At 35.2% G+C, this 15,000-nt stretch overlaps 1 protein-coding gene across 1 annotated transcript in view; it reads right to left on the bottom strand.

Annotated features, from left to right (window-relative positions):
* si:dkey-29p10.4 (E3 ubiquitin/ISG15 ligase TRIM25) overlaps positions 1-15,000 on the bottom strand; it is a 16,560-nt gene that overhangs the window by 14 nt on the left and 1,546 nt on the right. The window contains exons 2-7 of the mRNA XM_056478758.1: positions 13,309-14,162; positions 8,601-8,696; positions 6,542-6,790; positions 4,446-4,468; positions 4,211-4,359; positions 1-1,272 (exon numbers count right to left, since the gene is read on the bottom strand). The exon at positions 1-1,272 is cut by the window's left edge and continues 14 nt beyond it. Of these exons, the coding sequence (XP_056334733.1) occupies positions 716-1,272; positions 4,211-4,359; positions 4,446-4,468; positions 6,542-6,790; positions 8,601-8,696; positions 13,309-14,162 (1,928 nt within the window). The 3' untranslated portion in view covers positions 1-715. The remainder of the gene's footprint in view (positions 1,273-4,210; positions 4,360-4,445; positions 4,469-6,541; positions 6,791-8,600; positions 8,697-13,308; positions 14,163-15,000) is intronic.

Below are 15,000 nucleotides of genomic sequence, written 5' to 3'. Positions count from 1 at the left end.
TCGTCCATTTTATTAAAAATGTATTCATCTTCAAAACAAAGATGAAGATATTTTTCAAACATCTCTGAAGGTTGATCCATCCAATACTTACAAACTGCTTCAATACATTCAAAATACATCTATGAATAAAGCTGTTTTATGCTGTTTTTTTTTTCTTCCGAAGAGACATGTTATTTATTTATTTTTACTAAACTTTACCTTCCATGACCACTTTGTTCATTGTACACTTTGATCAATGTTTATATGTGTGGTGGAAAAAAGCCTTAAATTAAAACAATCCTCATACAAAAATAGTAGATTTAATAAAAAAAAAAGTCTCATAACACCGAAAGTAATGATGCAAATATTCTTGAAAATATTCAATTTGACTCAATGCCTTCCTCAGTGTGCAAAGTAAAAAAGGACACAATTGTGTCTGTTTCCTGATGAACGCAAAAACATGAATATTGATCCAGTATGACTGCGGATCATTAATTCCTGTATAAGCAATTATTTAACAGATCAATGCACTAATTAAAAAAATGTAGTTACGAAAAAGCGTGGTGCAGTCTACATAGTTGACAATCTCATTTGTGTTATCAAAATGAAGTCTTTTTGTTTTGAATAACACGTTGCTAAACTTTCATCATGATATAAACTAACATTTTTAAGCCATTATAGTACACTAACAATAAAAACTGAAACCTCTTCATAAAATGTTACCAAAAAAAATTTACTATTCTGTTGTGTTCTTGCTAAACACATCACAGATACTAACTTGCGTTTTAGAAACGGCCAGCGCAGGATACAGCGGCTCACTAAACGTGTGCTCAAAGCTATAGAGCAAAGAAAGAGCGCCATCTCTGGCCACACTATAAAACGACAATCTGCCTTCATTCAAATTCAGCAACACCCCGACTTTCTGGAGATCAGTCGCACAAACAGGTGAAGCCACTTTATCATGTAGAGCTTCCACCTTCCCCTTCTCATAAATCAAACACCAAGAATTAGGGTAGAAGCCAATACGGCAGACGTCTTTTTGCCCCTTTCTGCCAATTCGCCCATCGCAGACGCCCACCTTCCAGCGACCCTCATCAAGAGAAACCTCCACTTCCCAATAACAGCAGCCCTTTTCTATGGCATCAGAGCCCAGAACCTGAGGGAAGATGTTGAATCGTGCCTCCTGTTCGCTGTAGTCCTGCTGGGTCTCGCTGTACTGGACCGTCCTGTTCTCGTTGGACAGCAGCAGCTTTGGATGGACCGTATCAGGATCTAGAGTTGGGCTTATCCCATCTGTGGATGAAAAAAAGAATAATAATCAGCTGTCAGATGTAATGTTTGTGGCTGTCAGTCAAAGACTTTGCTGTAGGCTCACTTATTGGATTTGTTTCACGAGGCAAAGTGAAAAAACGCACATGGCAAATGACAAAAAGCTGTCATAATGTCGTAATGAAGATTAATGTACTGAAGATATGGTGGCTGAGGGTAATTGTAATGTTTTTAATGGTATAATTACAAACCTATTTTTTTTAAACATAAAAATAGTGTAAATGAACTGCAATTTAAAGTCATTAAAGCTCATGAAACCCTCAAAGAATACACATTATAATGATATGGCTCAGGCCAGACGTGTGTTTTTACAACAAATTCTACAATTGTTATGAACCCTCTGGGATCAGCGAACGCACTGGGATCATAGTGAATACTGGCTTCACAGACATGAGAAATATTTTCACTTAAAGCTTGAAATCTCTTCTGAACTGAAAAATGTTCTCACTTGCTGAAGATGGGTGTCAGTGCAACCGGACGCCAGTCATTCAAGCATGTGGTTTCAGCTGATTTTGGTACAGGCACACACAGAACCACACGGAACCACAGACCGAGAGAGCGAGAGGTTAAAGATGTTCATGAAAAACACCAGCTAGCAGCTGTGTGCATGCTCTAAATACACGTCCAGGGATGCCATCTGGGTAAGTACTTTTTCGGACGCGATGGAAAGATCTCGTTACATCCGCTACAGAGACAGAGAGTGTGTTGATGGTTTCTGTATCGGCCGCGGGAGTTAATTGTGTGTGCGCTATTCTGCGATTCCAAGCAGGTGTAGAACAAGTTGAGCTTGTCCGGGAGAGACGTAGCAATGTTCAATGGCGGGTTTGTTACTTTTAAAGTCTGTAATGTAATTAAGTCTCTGCCACATGCTCCTTGCGTTGTTGGTGTTAAATTCACCTTCTCCCTTGTCTTTGTATTGTCGTTTCGCTGCTTTGATGATTTTTCTGAGTTTGTAGTTTCTGAGGTTGTAGTTTTCTATATACATGATGTATATGTACATAATGTACTTTTGAGGCATTTTTAGGCGAGAATGTAGTTGTTTAAATTGCAACTATGCAGTTAATTTATAAGGATAGTGCCTATTTTAAATATTTATCATTTCGAAGATAAGTGCCACTAGAATATATATTTATATATATTCCAGTCTTCAGTTTAAAATGTTCCTTCAGAAGTTCAGTTTTAATTTTAGGACTAGTGTTATGACCTATGTTACAAGACGGGATGGATTTCTGCCCAGTTAGGAGTTTTTTGTTTTTTTTTATCTATGTACTTTAGATATTCAGTCACGTTGGTACTAAACACGCACACGCACACAGCCAACTGGTGCTGAACACAACAAATCAGCACTTTCTGCCTGTCAAGAGTGATAGATAGGGACAAGCAGACATGATGATTCATCACATGAGTGCTGTGGTTTTAGCTCAATAAGGGATCTGATTTTGAACTTGTAGCTGTATATTTAAAGACAGCTATGCTTAAGTGGCAAAAAATGTTGCAGGTAGGGAAGAGAGGGAAAATGACATAACTGAAACTATGGATTGTCCTTTTTGAAGTTAGAGGTTCAATTCTCAATGGTTAAAATGAAAAAAAAAAATGTATCCAGGGGTGCACATGCATGATTAAAATAAAATTCTTTATCAAATATTCTGCTAAAAAGCACTTTCCCGTACCACTAGCTATGTTTCTATCCACCTATTTTTAACGCTCATTTTGAACTCTTGAATAAAACACAATGCTTAAAGGAAATGCCAAGATGTGCATACATTTTGAAAATATAATTAAAAAGTTTGCTACACACAATTGGGTAGAATAAACTTTTAATCTGATGAGAAAATATGTGCATAAAATATGACGGAAACAAATTTACTGAATAAATTCCATCCAAAAAACTGTTGATTTTGTTGTAACAGATCATGTAATGACAAAATTTGGTGTGATTGGACGACATTAATAGACAAACCAATCAACAAACCACATTGTTAAACATCTAAAATGTTGTTTTGGCCATTCTAAAATCCCTTACCCAAAGTCTGTCATCAAAGTGGTTCAGTGTTATTGAGGCTGCTCTCCAAAGGAGCAGTCTAGTGCATCCAAAAGCCACCATAGTTTAACTGCATTTTGACTTATAATTTAATTATATAAGAATTTATTATATTAAAAAAGGCCAGTGACAGGGCAAACAATTCCATTTTTCTTTTTGATATTTGGCACCAGTTTATCAGTAAGTGGTGATTTTGCTCTCTTTGGCTCATTGAATGGAAACAGTGTTTTTTTTTTCATAAATGTTTTATGTGATATTCTGGTTTTGCACATAAGTTTAATTAGCATATTTGAATGAGATCATTGCTAATGTTGTTGCCATTATGGGACTTTTTTATCCAAGTTATTGTAACATAAGAAACGTTTGTTGCTAGTAATGCTAGAAAAGGAGTTGCTAACTGTGTAAACATTGCACGTTTGATATATAATGTTATTTGTTTAGCAAGTAGCGGTGCTACTAAGCAAGATTTCATACGGGCGTCAATCGAATGGTGCTGGACATAGAACATGGGCTCATGCAGCTTTTTCACACTTGTGGCTTGGAAGAATAATAAAGTTGGTCTCTGTGTACAGAGTTGCAGCCAACCTTGGTGTTTACGATGGTGTTTGTCCCCAAATTACTTTAGATAGTGCTCAAGCAGCTGAACTTTTATTTACAGGAAATGGGCACAAACAAAAAGACAAGGTTATCACATATGTGCCATGAACAGTCGTTTAGAGAAGCGGAACAAAAAAAGTTATGTGCACCTCTGATCACATCACAATCATTTTGAAGAAAATGCTTTGTCCAAGAGCAGGATTTGACGACGATTCTAGTAATTGTTTTAAATGATTTATAGAATGAAGCAGGTAAAAGACTCACACAGCAGTCTGAAAGGGTCTCTGTGAGGCAGTGAAATGAGCACATTCTCCAGTCTGCTCTCGGTCCACTCATGAAGACACTCCAGTCGCTCTTGATTTATCTCCTGAGGAGCTCTGAGGTTTTGCACTGGATCAGAAAGTCCAGTCAGTCTGAATGAGCACATGATGGTTAGCAAAAACAATTAAATGAGAATAAATATCCAAATCAACAAATAATGAAGCCATTTTATACTTACTGTCCTGCTATCTTGCTGTATTCCTGAAATAAACAGGAACAGTCACATTACATATACAACTTTACTAAAATAAATCAAATAATTACGACAACATATTGTATAGATGTAAATAAAAAGTCTATCGCTTCATATTATGCCCTATCGTTATTTTATAGTGTTGCAACATACATTGTTGATGATAATACTTTTTCATCATTTGGACGACCGCAATCTTACACTGTGTGTATTGTAATGATTATAGCATTCACTTTACAAGGAATTAAAAACACTGACTCTTTTATAAAAGCATCCTGGCCAAAATTAAGCAGTATACATGTCACATGGGTTTCACAAAACTAACAGATGACATAATTCAGCCATCAAAACACACAGACAAGTAAAACTTGTCAGAACTAATCTACAGGCCAACATTTCAAAGTCCAAATCATTTAAAATCTTTTTAAAAGAGTTTAGTGAAAAACTGCAATTTTGTTTGCAGATTACTCCATGCAAGAGGTGCTGCATATTTTTTAGGGGTTTTTAACCTTTAATGGATAGAATAGTGCAGAGAATTGACAGGAAATAGTTGGGAGCAGAGAGAGGTGAAGGGTTGGCAAAGGACCTCGAGCCTGGAATCGAACTCGGGTCGCCGTGAGCACCATGGTGCTATATGTTGGCGCACTTAACCACTAGGCTATTGGCACCAACGGTGCTGCATATTTAAAAGTCTTTTTTCCCCATTTGTAAAAAGAAAAAAAGCTTAAATGTACAATGTTTACATTTTGAATTTATGTTTACACTTATGTTGGGGGCTGTAATCATTAGTATTTGAAAAAAAGTTGTGTGCTTTCACACCTGTAAATCGATTGATATGTTCCGAAACAGAAATTAAAATTGTTACAATGTTTATTTTTGTTCTTGGTGCGGTTCAGTATCAAAGGTTTTCAAAGTTTCTAAATGGACCAAAATAACGTCACGTGCATGTAAACTCTCACATTGGTCAGAGTTTCACAGTTTATTTTTCAGAGTCCCATGGATTCCGCTCAGCTGTCACGTCGTTATTTAAATTTAAGACATTAATAAGACATTATAAGCAAAAATGTGTACTTTAATTTTGACACCCACAGGCATCATCACCAAATATAAAGGTAGGGCTTTCTCATACTGTACATAGCCTCATTTCAGTTGTCGGGTTAAACCGTTGGCTAGAATTATGCATTATATGCTTCAATTATAGACAGAGGTAACAGATGAACTAAGACTTCAGTCAGATTATGGAGCAGATCAATGTTAATCGTTCTTTTGAGGTGTCAGTACAGAAATGAACAAAACAATGGGCCTAATACAAAATAGCCTATAATAAGATTAAAATATGGAAAAATTATCAGATTGTAATATCAGTCAATTTTCCTAATGGATAAACAGCACTCTGTAATATTGCAGCATGCTTTCACTTTTGTATTCAACATGAAACGCACATTTACAAGTAGGAATGATTTCCCGCCCTACTCACCATTCTCTTCATATAGCTGTTTGTAAGGCTATTACATAACCATGATACACTGTGATATAGCCTGGTTTGTACATTAGATAGTATTGCTTTCTCAGGAGACCACCTCATTCAGCCGATCGCGGACCGATTGATTTCATTGAGCCGATTGCAAGTTTCACATATGCCAAACGAACCATGCTAACTGGGCAAAAGAGACAGGTTCTGAAACAAACATCTGGGTGTGAAAGCTTCATTAATATTTCATTTATATTTCTACATTGTCAAAAAAACATTTGCTCTTAAGTTCTGAATAGGTTCTTGAATTGGATCATCAACTTTCATCAAAGCTGTTTTAAAGCTATAATTGAACAACTTAATTAACCATAATTGGACAATTTTGTGTCAGCGTTGTTTGACACACTTCAAATGTTGACTACAATATGAATTTATTATTGTTTATTAGAAACTATTATTGAACTGAACATCTAGAAAAGGTACTACAGGATGATTTATATCATTATCAGAATATAAGACGACTTGTGTTGTGATACGAGATGTTTGTCATATCGCCCAGTTCTAAAACGTTAATATGAATCTGCAAACTGACAACTGTGGCTTGTCATACCATGATGAAGGCCTGGTCCTGGTATTGTGATGCCCCTTCATTATTGGTCATTCCCTGCAGGGTGTTTAATATGCTCTGGCTTGACATCAAGGAACCCTGTAAAGTCTGCAGCTGCTTTTCAATGCTTCCCAGCACTCTGTTCTCCTCCTGGGACACACAGAGTAACGCCTGTTCCTGCTCTTGCTCCAGAGCCTCCTGCATGGCATGATACTGCTGCAAAATAGCCGCCCGCACATCTTCCAGCCCCGACTACAGAAAACATAAGAGTTACTGTGCAAACCTTTACCTTCTTGGTTCATGCAATCTGCTGTTAAGTATGATATACTGTTTCTAGATCCAAGCCTCTCCTCATTTGAATTCAAAATAATAATAATAATAATAATAATAATAATAATAATAATAATAACTGTAAATATGTTTATGACCACTGTTTAGTCATATCAAAAAGATTTTAAAAAGAATTGCTGTCTGAACATCTGAGATTAGACAGTATATGAATATAATCATGATTTTTACTACACTGAGCATATTTTAGTACTAATTAGGGCGGTGCGATTAATCGAAATCGAATCGCGATTTGAAAGGTTGCATTTAGCTAATCGCAAGAGGCTGCGATATGAAATATTCGTATTATTTAAATTCCCCTGCCCAGTGCGTGACTGTCGTCTGTGTGTGATAGTCTTACTACCCAACTGAGTGGGCACAACTGAGTGATGAGTGTCCTGCTAAAAAGTCAACTGAAAGTAACACTCAATCTAGAAGCAAGCAACAGCAAAGTACAATTTCAGAGTTGTTTCAGCCGTGTTAGTGTGCTGAGTGTTCTGTATTTTTAAAATGATTATTTCTTTTGTTTTTATAAGCTACACTATCTCCCTAATTTGAGTTATACTTTACAGAAAGGTAAGATCATTTTATTTGTTTCCTGTTGGCTCTAGAGAAAGATTTGTGCTTCATTTCTGAATATTTAAAGCTAAATTTGAATAAATGTTTAAGTTAATTTCTTTTCAGTTCCTTTTTTTTTTAAACCAACACTCGCTGCATTTTAGCAGTAAGAAGCTATGATACAGATTGAGTTGAAGCTTGACTACAAAATTAAATCGCAAATCAAATTGAAATCTCAATATCTTTCAAAAAAATTGCAATTAAATATTTTCCCCAACTCGCACAACCCTAGTACTAATTGTTTTTCATTTCTGATCTATGATATCAAAACCTACAATCTGTGACACATCATGTCAGCGTGAACAAACAAATGATTCACTTTTATAATATTTTATTTTTGTCTATTTCTTCTCACAGTTCTGTTCCTTATTTTCTGTTATTTAAATTTGGTAAAGTTGACTTCCATATTAAATATTCATTTCATGTTTAGGTTGGTCTAGTTTTAGAAACATGTAGTTAACAATAAGAAAATAAAATATTTCTAAAGCATTTATTAATGTCAGGTTATGTCAGAATTTAAGTAAATCTATTACATTTATTGAACTGACAAGTCTAGAGCTAACATGAACAAACAATGAACAACAGTCTTTTTATTATCTAACAATAGTTTCTTGCACAGACCAATCACATTGCTTTAAAAGACATCAATCAATGTATCATCTGGTGCCAACGGTATCATTTTTTTAACATATATTTTTGATTCTTTGTTTGTTGATTTCCATTTTATGAATCATCAAAAACCACAGTTTAAAATAAAAAATATCTATGTTTTATATCAATGTTTTTTGGTGAACTATACTAATTGGTGAATATTTCCATATTATTTTATAAATGTATCATTCCAACTTTTTATTTATTTATTTATTTTTTTTTTTACTTTTTTTAGTTACTAATGAAGAATTAAAAAAAATGTCTATAGTGTGTTTTAAGTTTTTCTTCTATTATTGATATACTATTTTATTCAAGTTAACAACATTTATCTTTAATAAATGGATTGGACATTCAACACTGGATCCAAGTGTGCTGAAAACATCAATGAGACAACAAAACATTTAAGATCAAACAAATAAGTAAATAAAGTTCCAGAGGTAAATCAACAAAATGTTCTTACACTTACCTGAACACAATGTTTTTTCTCACTGAGCTCAGAGACTTTTTCCTGAATGGACTTTTCTGTTGTTTGGAGTTTTTGCATCTCATCCTTCAGTGAGCCCTGAGAAATGAGTACAGACAAACCAATGAGTAACTTTTTTTAAAAACTGTCTCATTAGTTCAAAAGTTTGGGGTCAGGAAGATTTTATTTTTATGAAATTTATATTTTATTCAGGAGGGATGTATTACGATGATCAAGTGTGATATTAAACACATTTATAATACCATTAAAGATTCATATATAATCTGTTCTTTTGAACTAAATATATTATTCATCAAAGAGCGTAAAACAGTTTTCAACAGTTTTCAGTATTGATAATAATGAGAGATATTTCTTTAGCACTAAATCAGAATATTGTTTTAATAAAGATCATGAAGACACTGAAGACTGCTTCGCCGTTACAGGAATAAAAATAAAAAAATTTATAAACTATTAAATTAGATATCAGCCATTTTAAATGTTACACATATTTCACAATATTACTGATTTTACTCTATTTTTAATTGTATAAATGCTAAAAAAAAGAAAAAGAGTACAAACTATACAACATTTTGTCTATTATGATAGTCACAAGGAAAGAATATACAATTATGACTCCTAAATTTTTGCCATGCCACAGATAATAATAATAATAATAATAATAATAATAATAATAATAATAATAATAACAATAATAATAATAATAATAATAATAGAAATAATAATAATATATTCACATAATGATGTGCATAAAGTTCACACGTTTTTGCAGTTTTGGAACTGAATTTTGACGATTTGCTGAGAAAACTGAGAAATATTGAGTAGGTCCTATCAATACTGAGTTTTGAAATGATAATGAATGAAAAGAACTTATAGGCCTTATATAACCAGAAGTTTTAAGATTTTTATGTTTTACTGGTTTAAATGATCTTAACAAGCAAAGCATTTCGACATTGCATTAAATAAAATATTTAAGCAACATTTTATTAAAAAATTCAAGGGTATGTGAAAAACAAAGTACCTCATTCAGAAAACACTAAACATTAAACATAACACAAGCAAGTATGCAGAGGTCACAAAGTGTTAGCGCCATAACACATTAACAAACTAGAGGGAATAATATGGACATTTTTTCCATAAAACGCCTTACTTAACATAAATTCAAGCACTTTCAAAGACCTGCAACTATGTAGGTTTATTTTACAAACATTTGCAGGGCCTTGAATTTTCTTTCTTCACATTCACAAACTCATAAAAGTTCATAAAAGTTTAGAATCACTTGACAAGTGAGTAAATGGTGAGGGAAACTATCCCTTTAACCTTCCTGTTGTGATCGGGTCAAATCTGACCGATTTCCAACTTAAAACACTCATAAATATTGGATTTTACATCTGATTGCCTCAACCTCTTATGATATCCTCCACACTGTGCACTTGAACATATAAAAGTGATGATGACCTCTTTCATTGAATTTTGAGTGTTTTAATCAACCTTGTTACACCTGTGGTGTTCCCGGTCAAAAGTGACCGCCATAGGAAATGAATTGGTATCCATGTTCATCCATCAAACAGAAAACATCCCCATACACACCACCCCAACTCACACATTTCAGACTGAGCAATGTCTTTAGTAGGTACACATCTCTTTTCCGCGCTTATGTGGTGATCCTCCAGCCTGATTTCACAAAGAAACGTAACTATTTTACGTTTTGTCAGTTTTCGTATAATTCGTATAAGTTCAATTGTACGAAAATGTACAATTTTAAAAGGAGGTGTGGCTCCCAACCCCACCACTAAACCCAACTGTCATTAGGGATAAGCAAATTGTACTAAATTGCATGAATGAGATTGTACGAATTCATACAGATTAGCCACTAAATAAATAAGTTATGAATTGCCGTGAGATAAAAGTGGATCCTCCAACGTGAGTCAACTTTCTGATAAAACAAGGCATCATATCTTCACACAGACTAGACAGGTGTCTGTTATGTGAACCCATCTGTTTGTTTCTTTCATTCTTTCTATCTCTGCATGTAGCATGAGCACTTTTAGCTAAGCTTAGCATCAATTATTTTATTGGTTTAGACCATTAGCATCTCGCTCAAAAATGACAATAGTATAACTAGTGCTAGTACTGTGTCCATGCTCTCCGTCTATACCCTCAGTCACTATTGCCTACATTAGTACACTTATATAGTCCAATTGAAGGACTGAATGAAAATTTGAGCACTCAGTACACAGGAAAGGATACCGTTTTGTTTGCTTTGCTGGTTGATAAATCAGTCAGATGACTCAAAATGTCTATTTCTTTGGTCAGACCCAGTGATAGTTATTTTAGCGAGCTGTCTATTAGTAACGAAACTAAGTATTTTGATTTCTGTCATCTATTGTTCATTTTTTAATACATTTTCAGTGCCTATTTGTGTTTGCACTGCAGTTATTTTAGGTGTAATTCTATAAATTCACGTTAAACACTACTTTGAGATATTGTTCACAGCTAAAGAATGGTGAATAAATTTGGTGGTGAAAAATATTTTTGTGCTAATATAAGAGCAGTAAAAACAGACCGGTAAATTTTGACCGTGAACACTAAAGTAAGGGATGGGATGTGAACACGACACAAGGGTTAAGAAAGATGTATAGCAGTGTCAAAAAAACGTATGGACCCTTTTCACATTTCTGGCTTTCTCAGCAATGGCAGTCAATTCCAAGAACGCTGAGAACGGACTCGTTTTCTTGTGGAGGCAAAAGAACGAACTCAGGAGACTGCGAGAACAGAGAACACGTCCTATGAGAAATGAGATGCTGCGTTCTTCCTGCTGGTCACATGACCTTCATGCGTTTTTAACGGAAAATTATTTAAACATTACAACATTCATACAAATATTTATTGTTTTTCCCCTTTGAACAATATATACTATGTATAAAGACCTTATAAATATACGTTGCACAATACAAATAAAACTAATTTTAATAGGAATTTCAGCAAATAAACACTCTTAATGTGTTTTTACCTTTATAAAGATTTTTATGTTAATGTTTACTTTCACCGTCTCATTTAGGAAAACTCCTGAGACAAATAAGTTATATCTCTTAACTTTAATAATAAATCTAGATAAAATGCTGCGCTTCCCACCTCCTTTATACATCCGCAATGACTTCCGGGATTTCTCAAGCAAGTTTTGTGATCAAGTCTGCATCGATGCGTCCTCGATATCAACACATCTGAGAACTTTCACACGTTTTTGCAGTTTTGAGTTTTGGAACTGAACTTTGACGATTTATAATGACTTTACACGAGAACACAAAAACGCTGAAAAATGCATATTGAGAAACAGTCAATGTCAAATTTACTGCCCCTCCCCTAGACACTGCATTAAAAACACCTCGTATTAGCAGTAATTCATTTTTCTGCATCTGTAATTTGATGCAAAGATGTTATAATACAAAGTATAGCTTTTAAATATACCTATGTTTTGATTTGTTTTTAATCAGGGGTAAGTGGAAGATCCTGGAGATCAACCTTCCTGCAGCGTTCAGCTCCAACCCATCTGCAACTCAAACACACCTGCCTGTAATTATCAAGTGCTGTTCCTAATTAATTGGTTCAGGTGTGTTTGATCAGGGTTGGAGCTGAACTCTTCAGGAAGGTAGGGCTGCATCCGAAATCACCTACTACTCAGTAGGTATTTGAATTTAAATATACAACTCGGCTGTTAGAAAATTACGTTCTATACAGTATGAATGTGGGCAGCATGGTGGCGCAGTGGGTAGCACAATCGCCTCACAGCAAGAAGGTTTGCTGGTTCGAGCCCTGGCTGGGTCAGTTGGCGTTTCTGTGTGGAGTTTGCACGTTCTCCCCATGATTGCATGGGTTTCCTCCGGGTGCTCCGGTTTCCCCCACAAGTCCAAAGACATGCGCTATAGATGAATTGGGTAAGTTAAATTGTTTGTGGTGTATGTGTGTGAATGAGAGTGTATGGATGATTCCCAGTGATGGGTTGCAGCTGGAAGGGCATCCGCTGCATAAAACATATGCTGTATAAGTTGACGGTTCATTCCGCTGTCGCGACCCCAGATTAATAAAGGGACTAAGCCGAAAAGAAAATGAATAAATGAATGAACAGAATGAATGTCAGTAGTATGAATTGAACTTGGACTTACTACAGCCACCATTTTGTCATCATCGCGTGACCTACCTGCGCCAGTTGCGTCGCTTCACTCCCATTCATAAATTCTTTCACAGTGCATCATGGAATAGCGTAGTGTCCATCCGATGCACACTTCAGAATCTTGCCAGAAGAAATTCTATGAATTCGGACATACTACTCGGTTCGTATACTGTTTTTAGCATACTATATTATATGGAAGTATGCGATTTCGGATGCAGCTTAGATCTCCAGGAACAGGGTTGAGCACCCCTGTTTTAAATGAAAAATTCAGATGCAAAAGCCTTTAACTGCAATTAGATTCAGTAATTTCATTTTTATGCTAAAAAAAGGTTCTTTCATTTCCGTTAAAGTGAAATATCCGAACATAAACCATTGGAGGCTGAGAAAAATGCAAATTTTTGAAGTTTTTCCATCTGATCTCTTTAAATCCAATATTAAAATCTTTAAAAGATTTAAGATGCTGATGACTGTTAAACGCGTTTTGTGAAAAGGTTCCATTAACAACAAGAAACGGTCCCTCACCCTGAGCTGCTGCTCTGCTTCGCGGATGCTGATACACTCGTGGCCCTTGTGCAGCCCAACCAGCGAACACACAGTGCAAACACACACTGCACATGACCGACAGTAGATCCGGTTCATCTCCTGGTGCTCCTGGCACCTCCAGAGAGACACATCCTCCACAGCGTTCACCAGCGGGTGGCTCTTGAATACCGGCTTCTCCAGGTGATCCCGCAGATGCTCTGAGCACATGGATGCCCCACAAACCAGGCAAGTCTTTACCGCCACCTTCTGTTCTGAACTGGGACAGTAATGGCAGGGAACAGAGCTGCTTCTGGAGAGTCTCTCTGGCGACGCTCCAGAGACACCGAGGCCATCTTCGAGATTTAACGTGCTGTGGTTTTCTTGTCTTCCAGGCGAATGGGAGTTTGCATTGACTGCTGGCGTCTCATTGGCTTGAGAAGAGGTAGTTGGTGGTGTATTGCTTGCCCTGGGTGAGTCCAGGTCATTGTGGGATGCCAGAGGAACATGCTGAGAGGAACTCGTCCTGTCTTGAGATGATTCTGCTTGAGGAGAGGTGGTCTCATTTATTTCGGGTGGTGTGCATTGTGTGGATGTGTCACTGGTAGAGGTGGATCTTCTGAGCACTGATGGAGACTGGCTTTCAGATGAGCGTTCGTCCGCTGTGGCTCTTCTTTTCTTTGGTATCGCCGATGTGTCTTCATCAGAGTCAGCAATGTTGATTACATCATTGAAGTTGAACGATCCTGTGCTGACTCCTAGTCTGAATCCATCACCTGGAAAAGCTGAGAAGAACTTCCTTTTCTTATGCCATTTCTTTGAGTGTTGCTTATAGAGCTTTTTTCCGAGTGGCCAGTCTAGATAAAACACAGTATTGTGTTAGGGTATATTAAGGTTAAAGACAAAGTTTTGTTCAACAAAGCAAAGAACATTTTCACAGAATTTTCTATTATATTTTTCTACTGAAGAAAGTCTTATTTCTTTTAATTTGGCTAGAAAAAAAAGTATTTAAAAATATGTAAATATATGAAAATTATAAAAATACAAACTAAGTAAATAAATATAAAATTGCTAAGGATTATTAGAGCCATTATTAGAGCCATTATTAGATTATTAGATAAGGATTATTAGAGCCATCTTATTAGAGCCATTAAGCTTTTTTCTGTTGTAGACAGAATTAACCTACCTTTGCCTAGTTAACCTAATTAACCTAGTTAAGCCTTTAAATTACACATTAATCTGAATACTAAAAACTTGGAAAATAGCTAGTAAAATATATATTGTCATCATGTCAAAGACAACATGAATTATTTATAAAACCTATTATTAACGTTTTTAAACATGTTTAAAATATATTCTCTTCCTTAAACAGCACTTTTAATTATTTGAAAAAGAACTATGATTTAATAATTTAGCAATTCTGCTATATTCTATCAAATTTGAATGATTAAAGTATTTTTTTTCAATCTAATTCTAATTCAAAATATCCTTAAATAGAGTTACATACTATTTGGTATAGCATATAATATCTTTGCACTGATTTACAAATTAGTTTGTGTCTTCTATAAATCATAGTAAAAAATGTTGATACACAAAAATGTACCAAAAATTCTTAGTTATTACAAGTAACATATTTCAACTTAATTTTTTAAATATGAAAGCCAGCTTAAAACAGTTTAATTCTCAAAAATAAAG

This window comes from Danio aesculapii, chromosome 18, assembly GCF_903798145.1.
Source record: "Danio aesculapii chromosome 18, fDanAes4.1, whole genome shotgun sequence".
Taxonomy (NCBI): Eukaryota; Metazoa; Chordata; class Actinopteri; order Cypriniformes; family Danionidae; genus Danio; species Danio aesculapii.
Note: the sequence above shows the minus strand (reverse complement) of the source record. Positions and strands in the feature narration are given on the sequence as shown.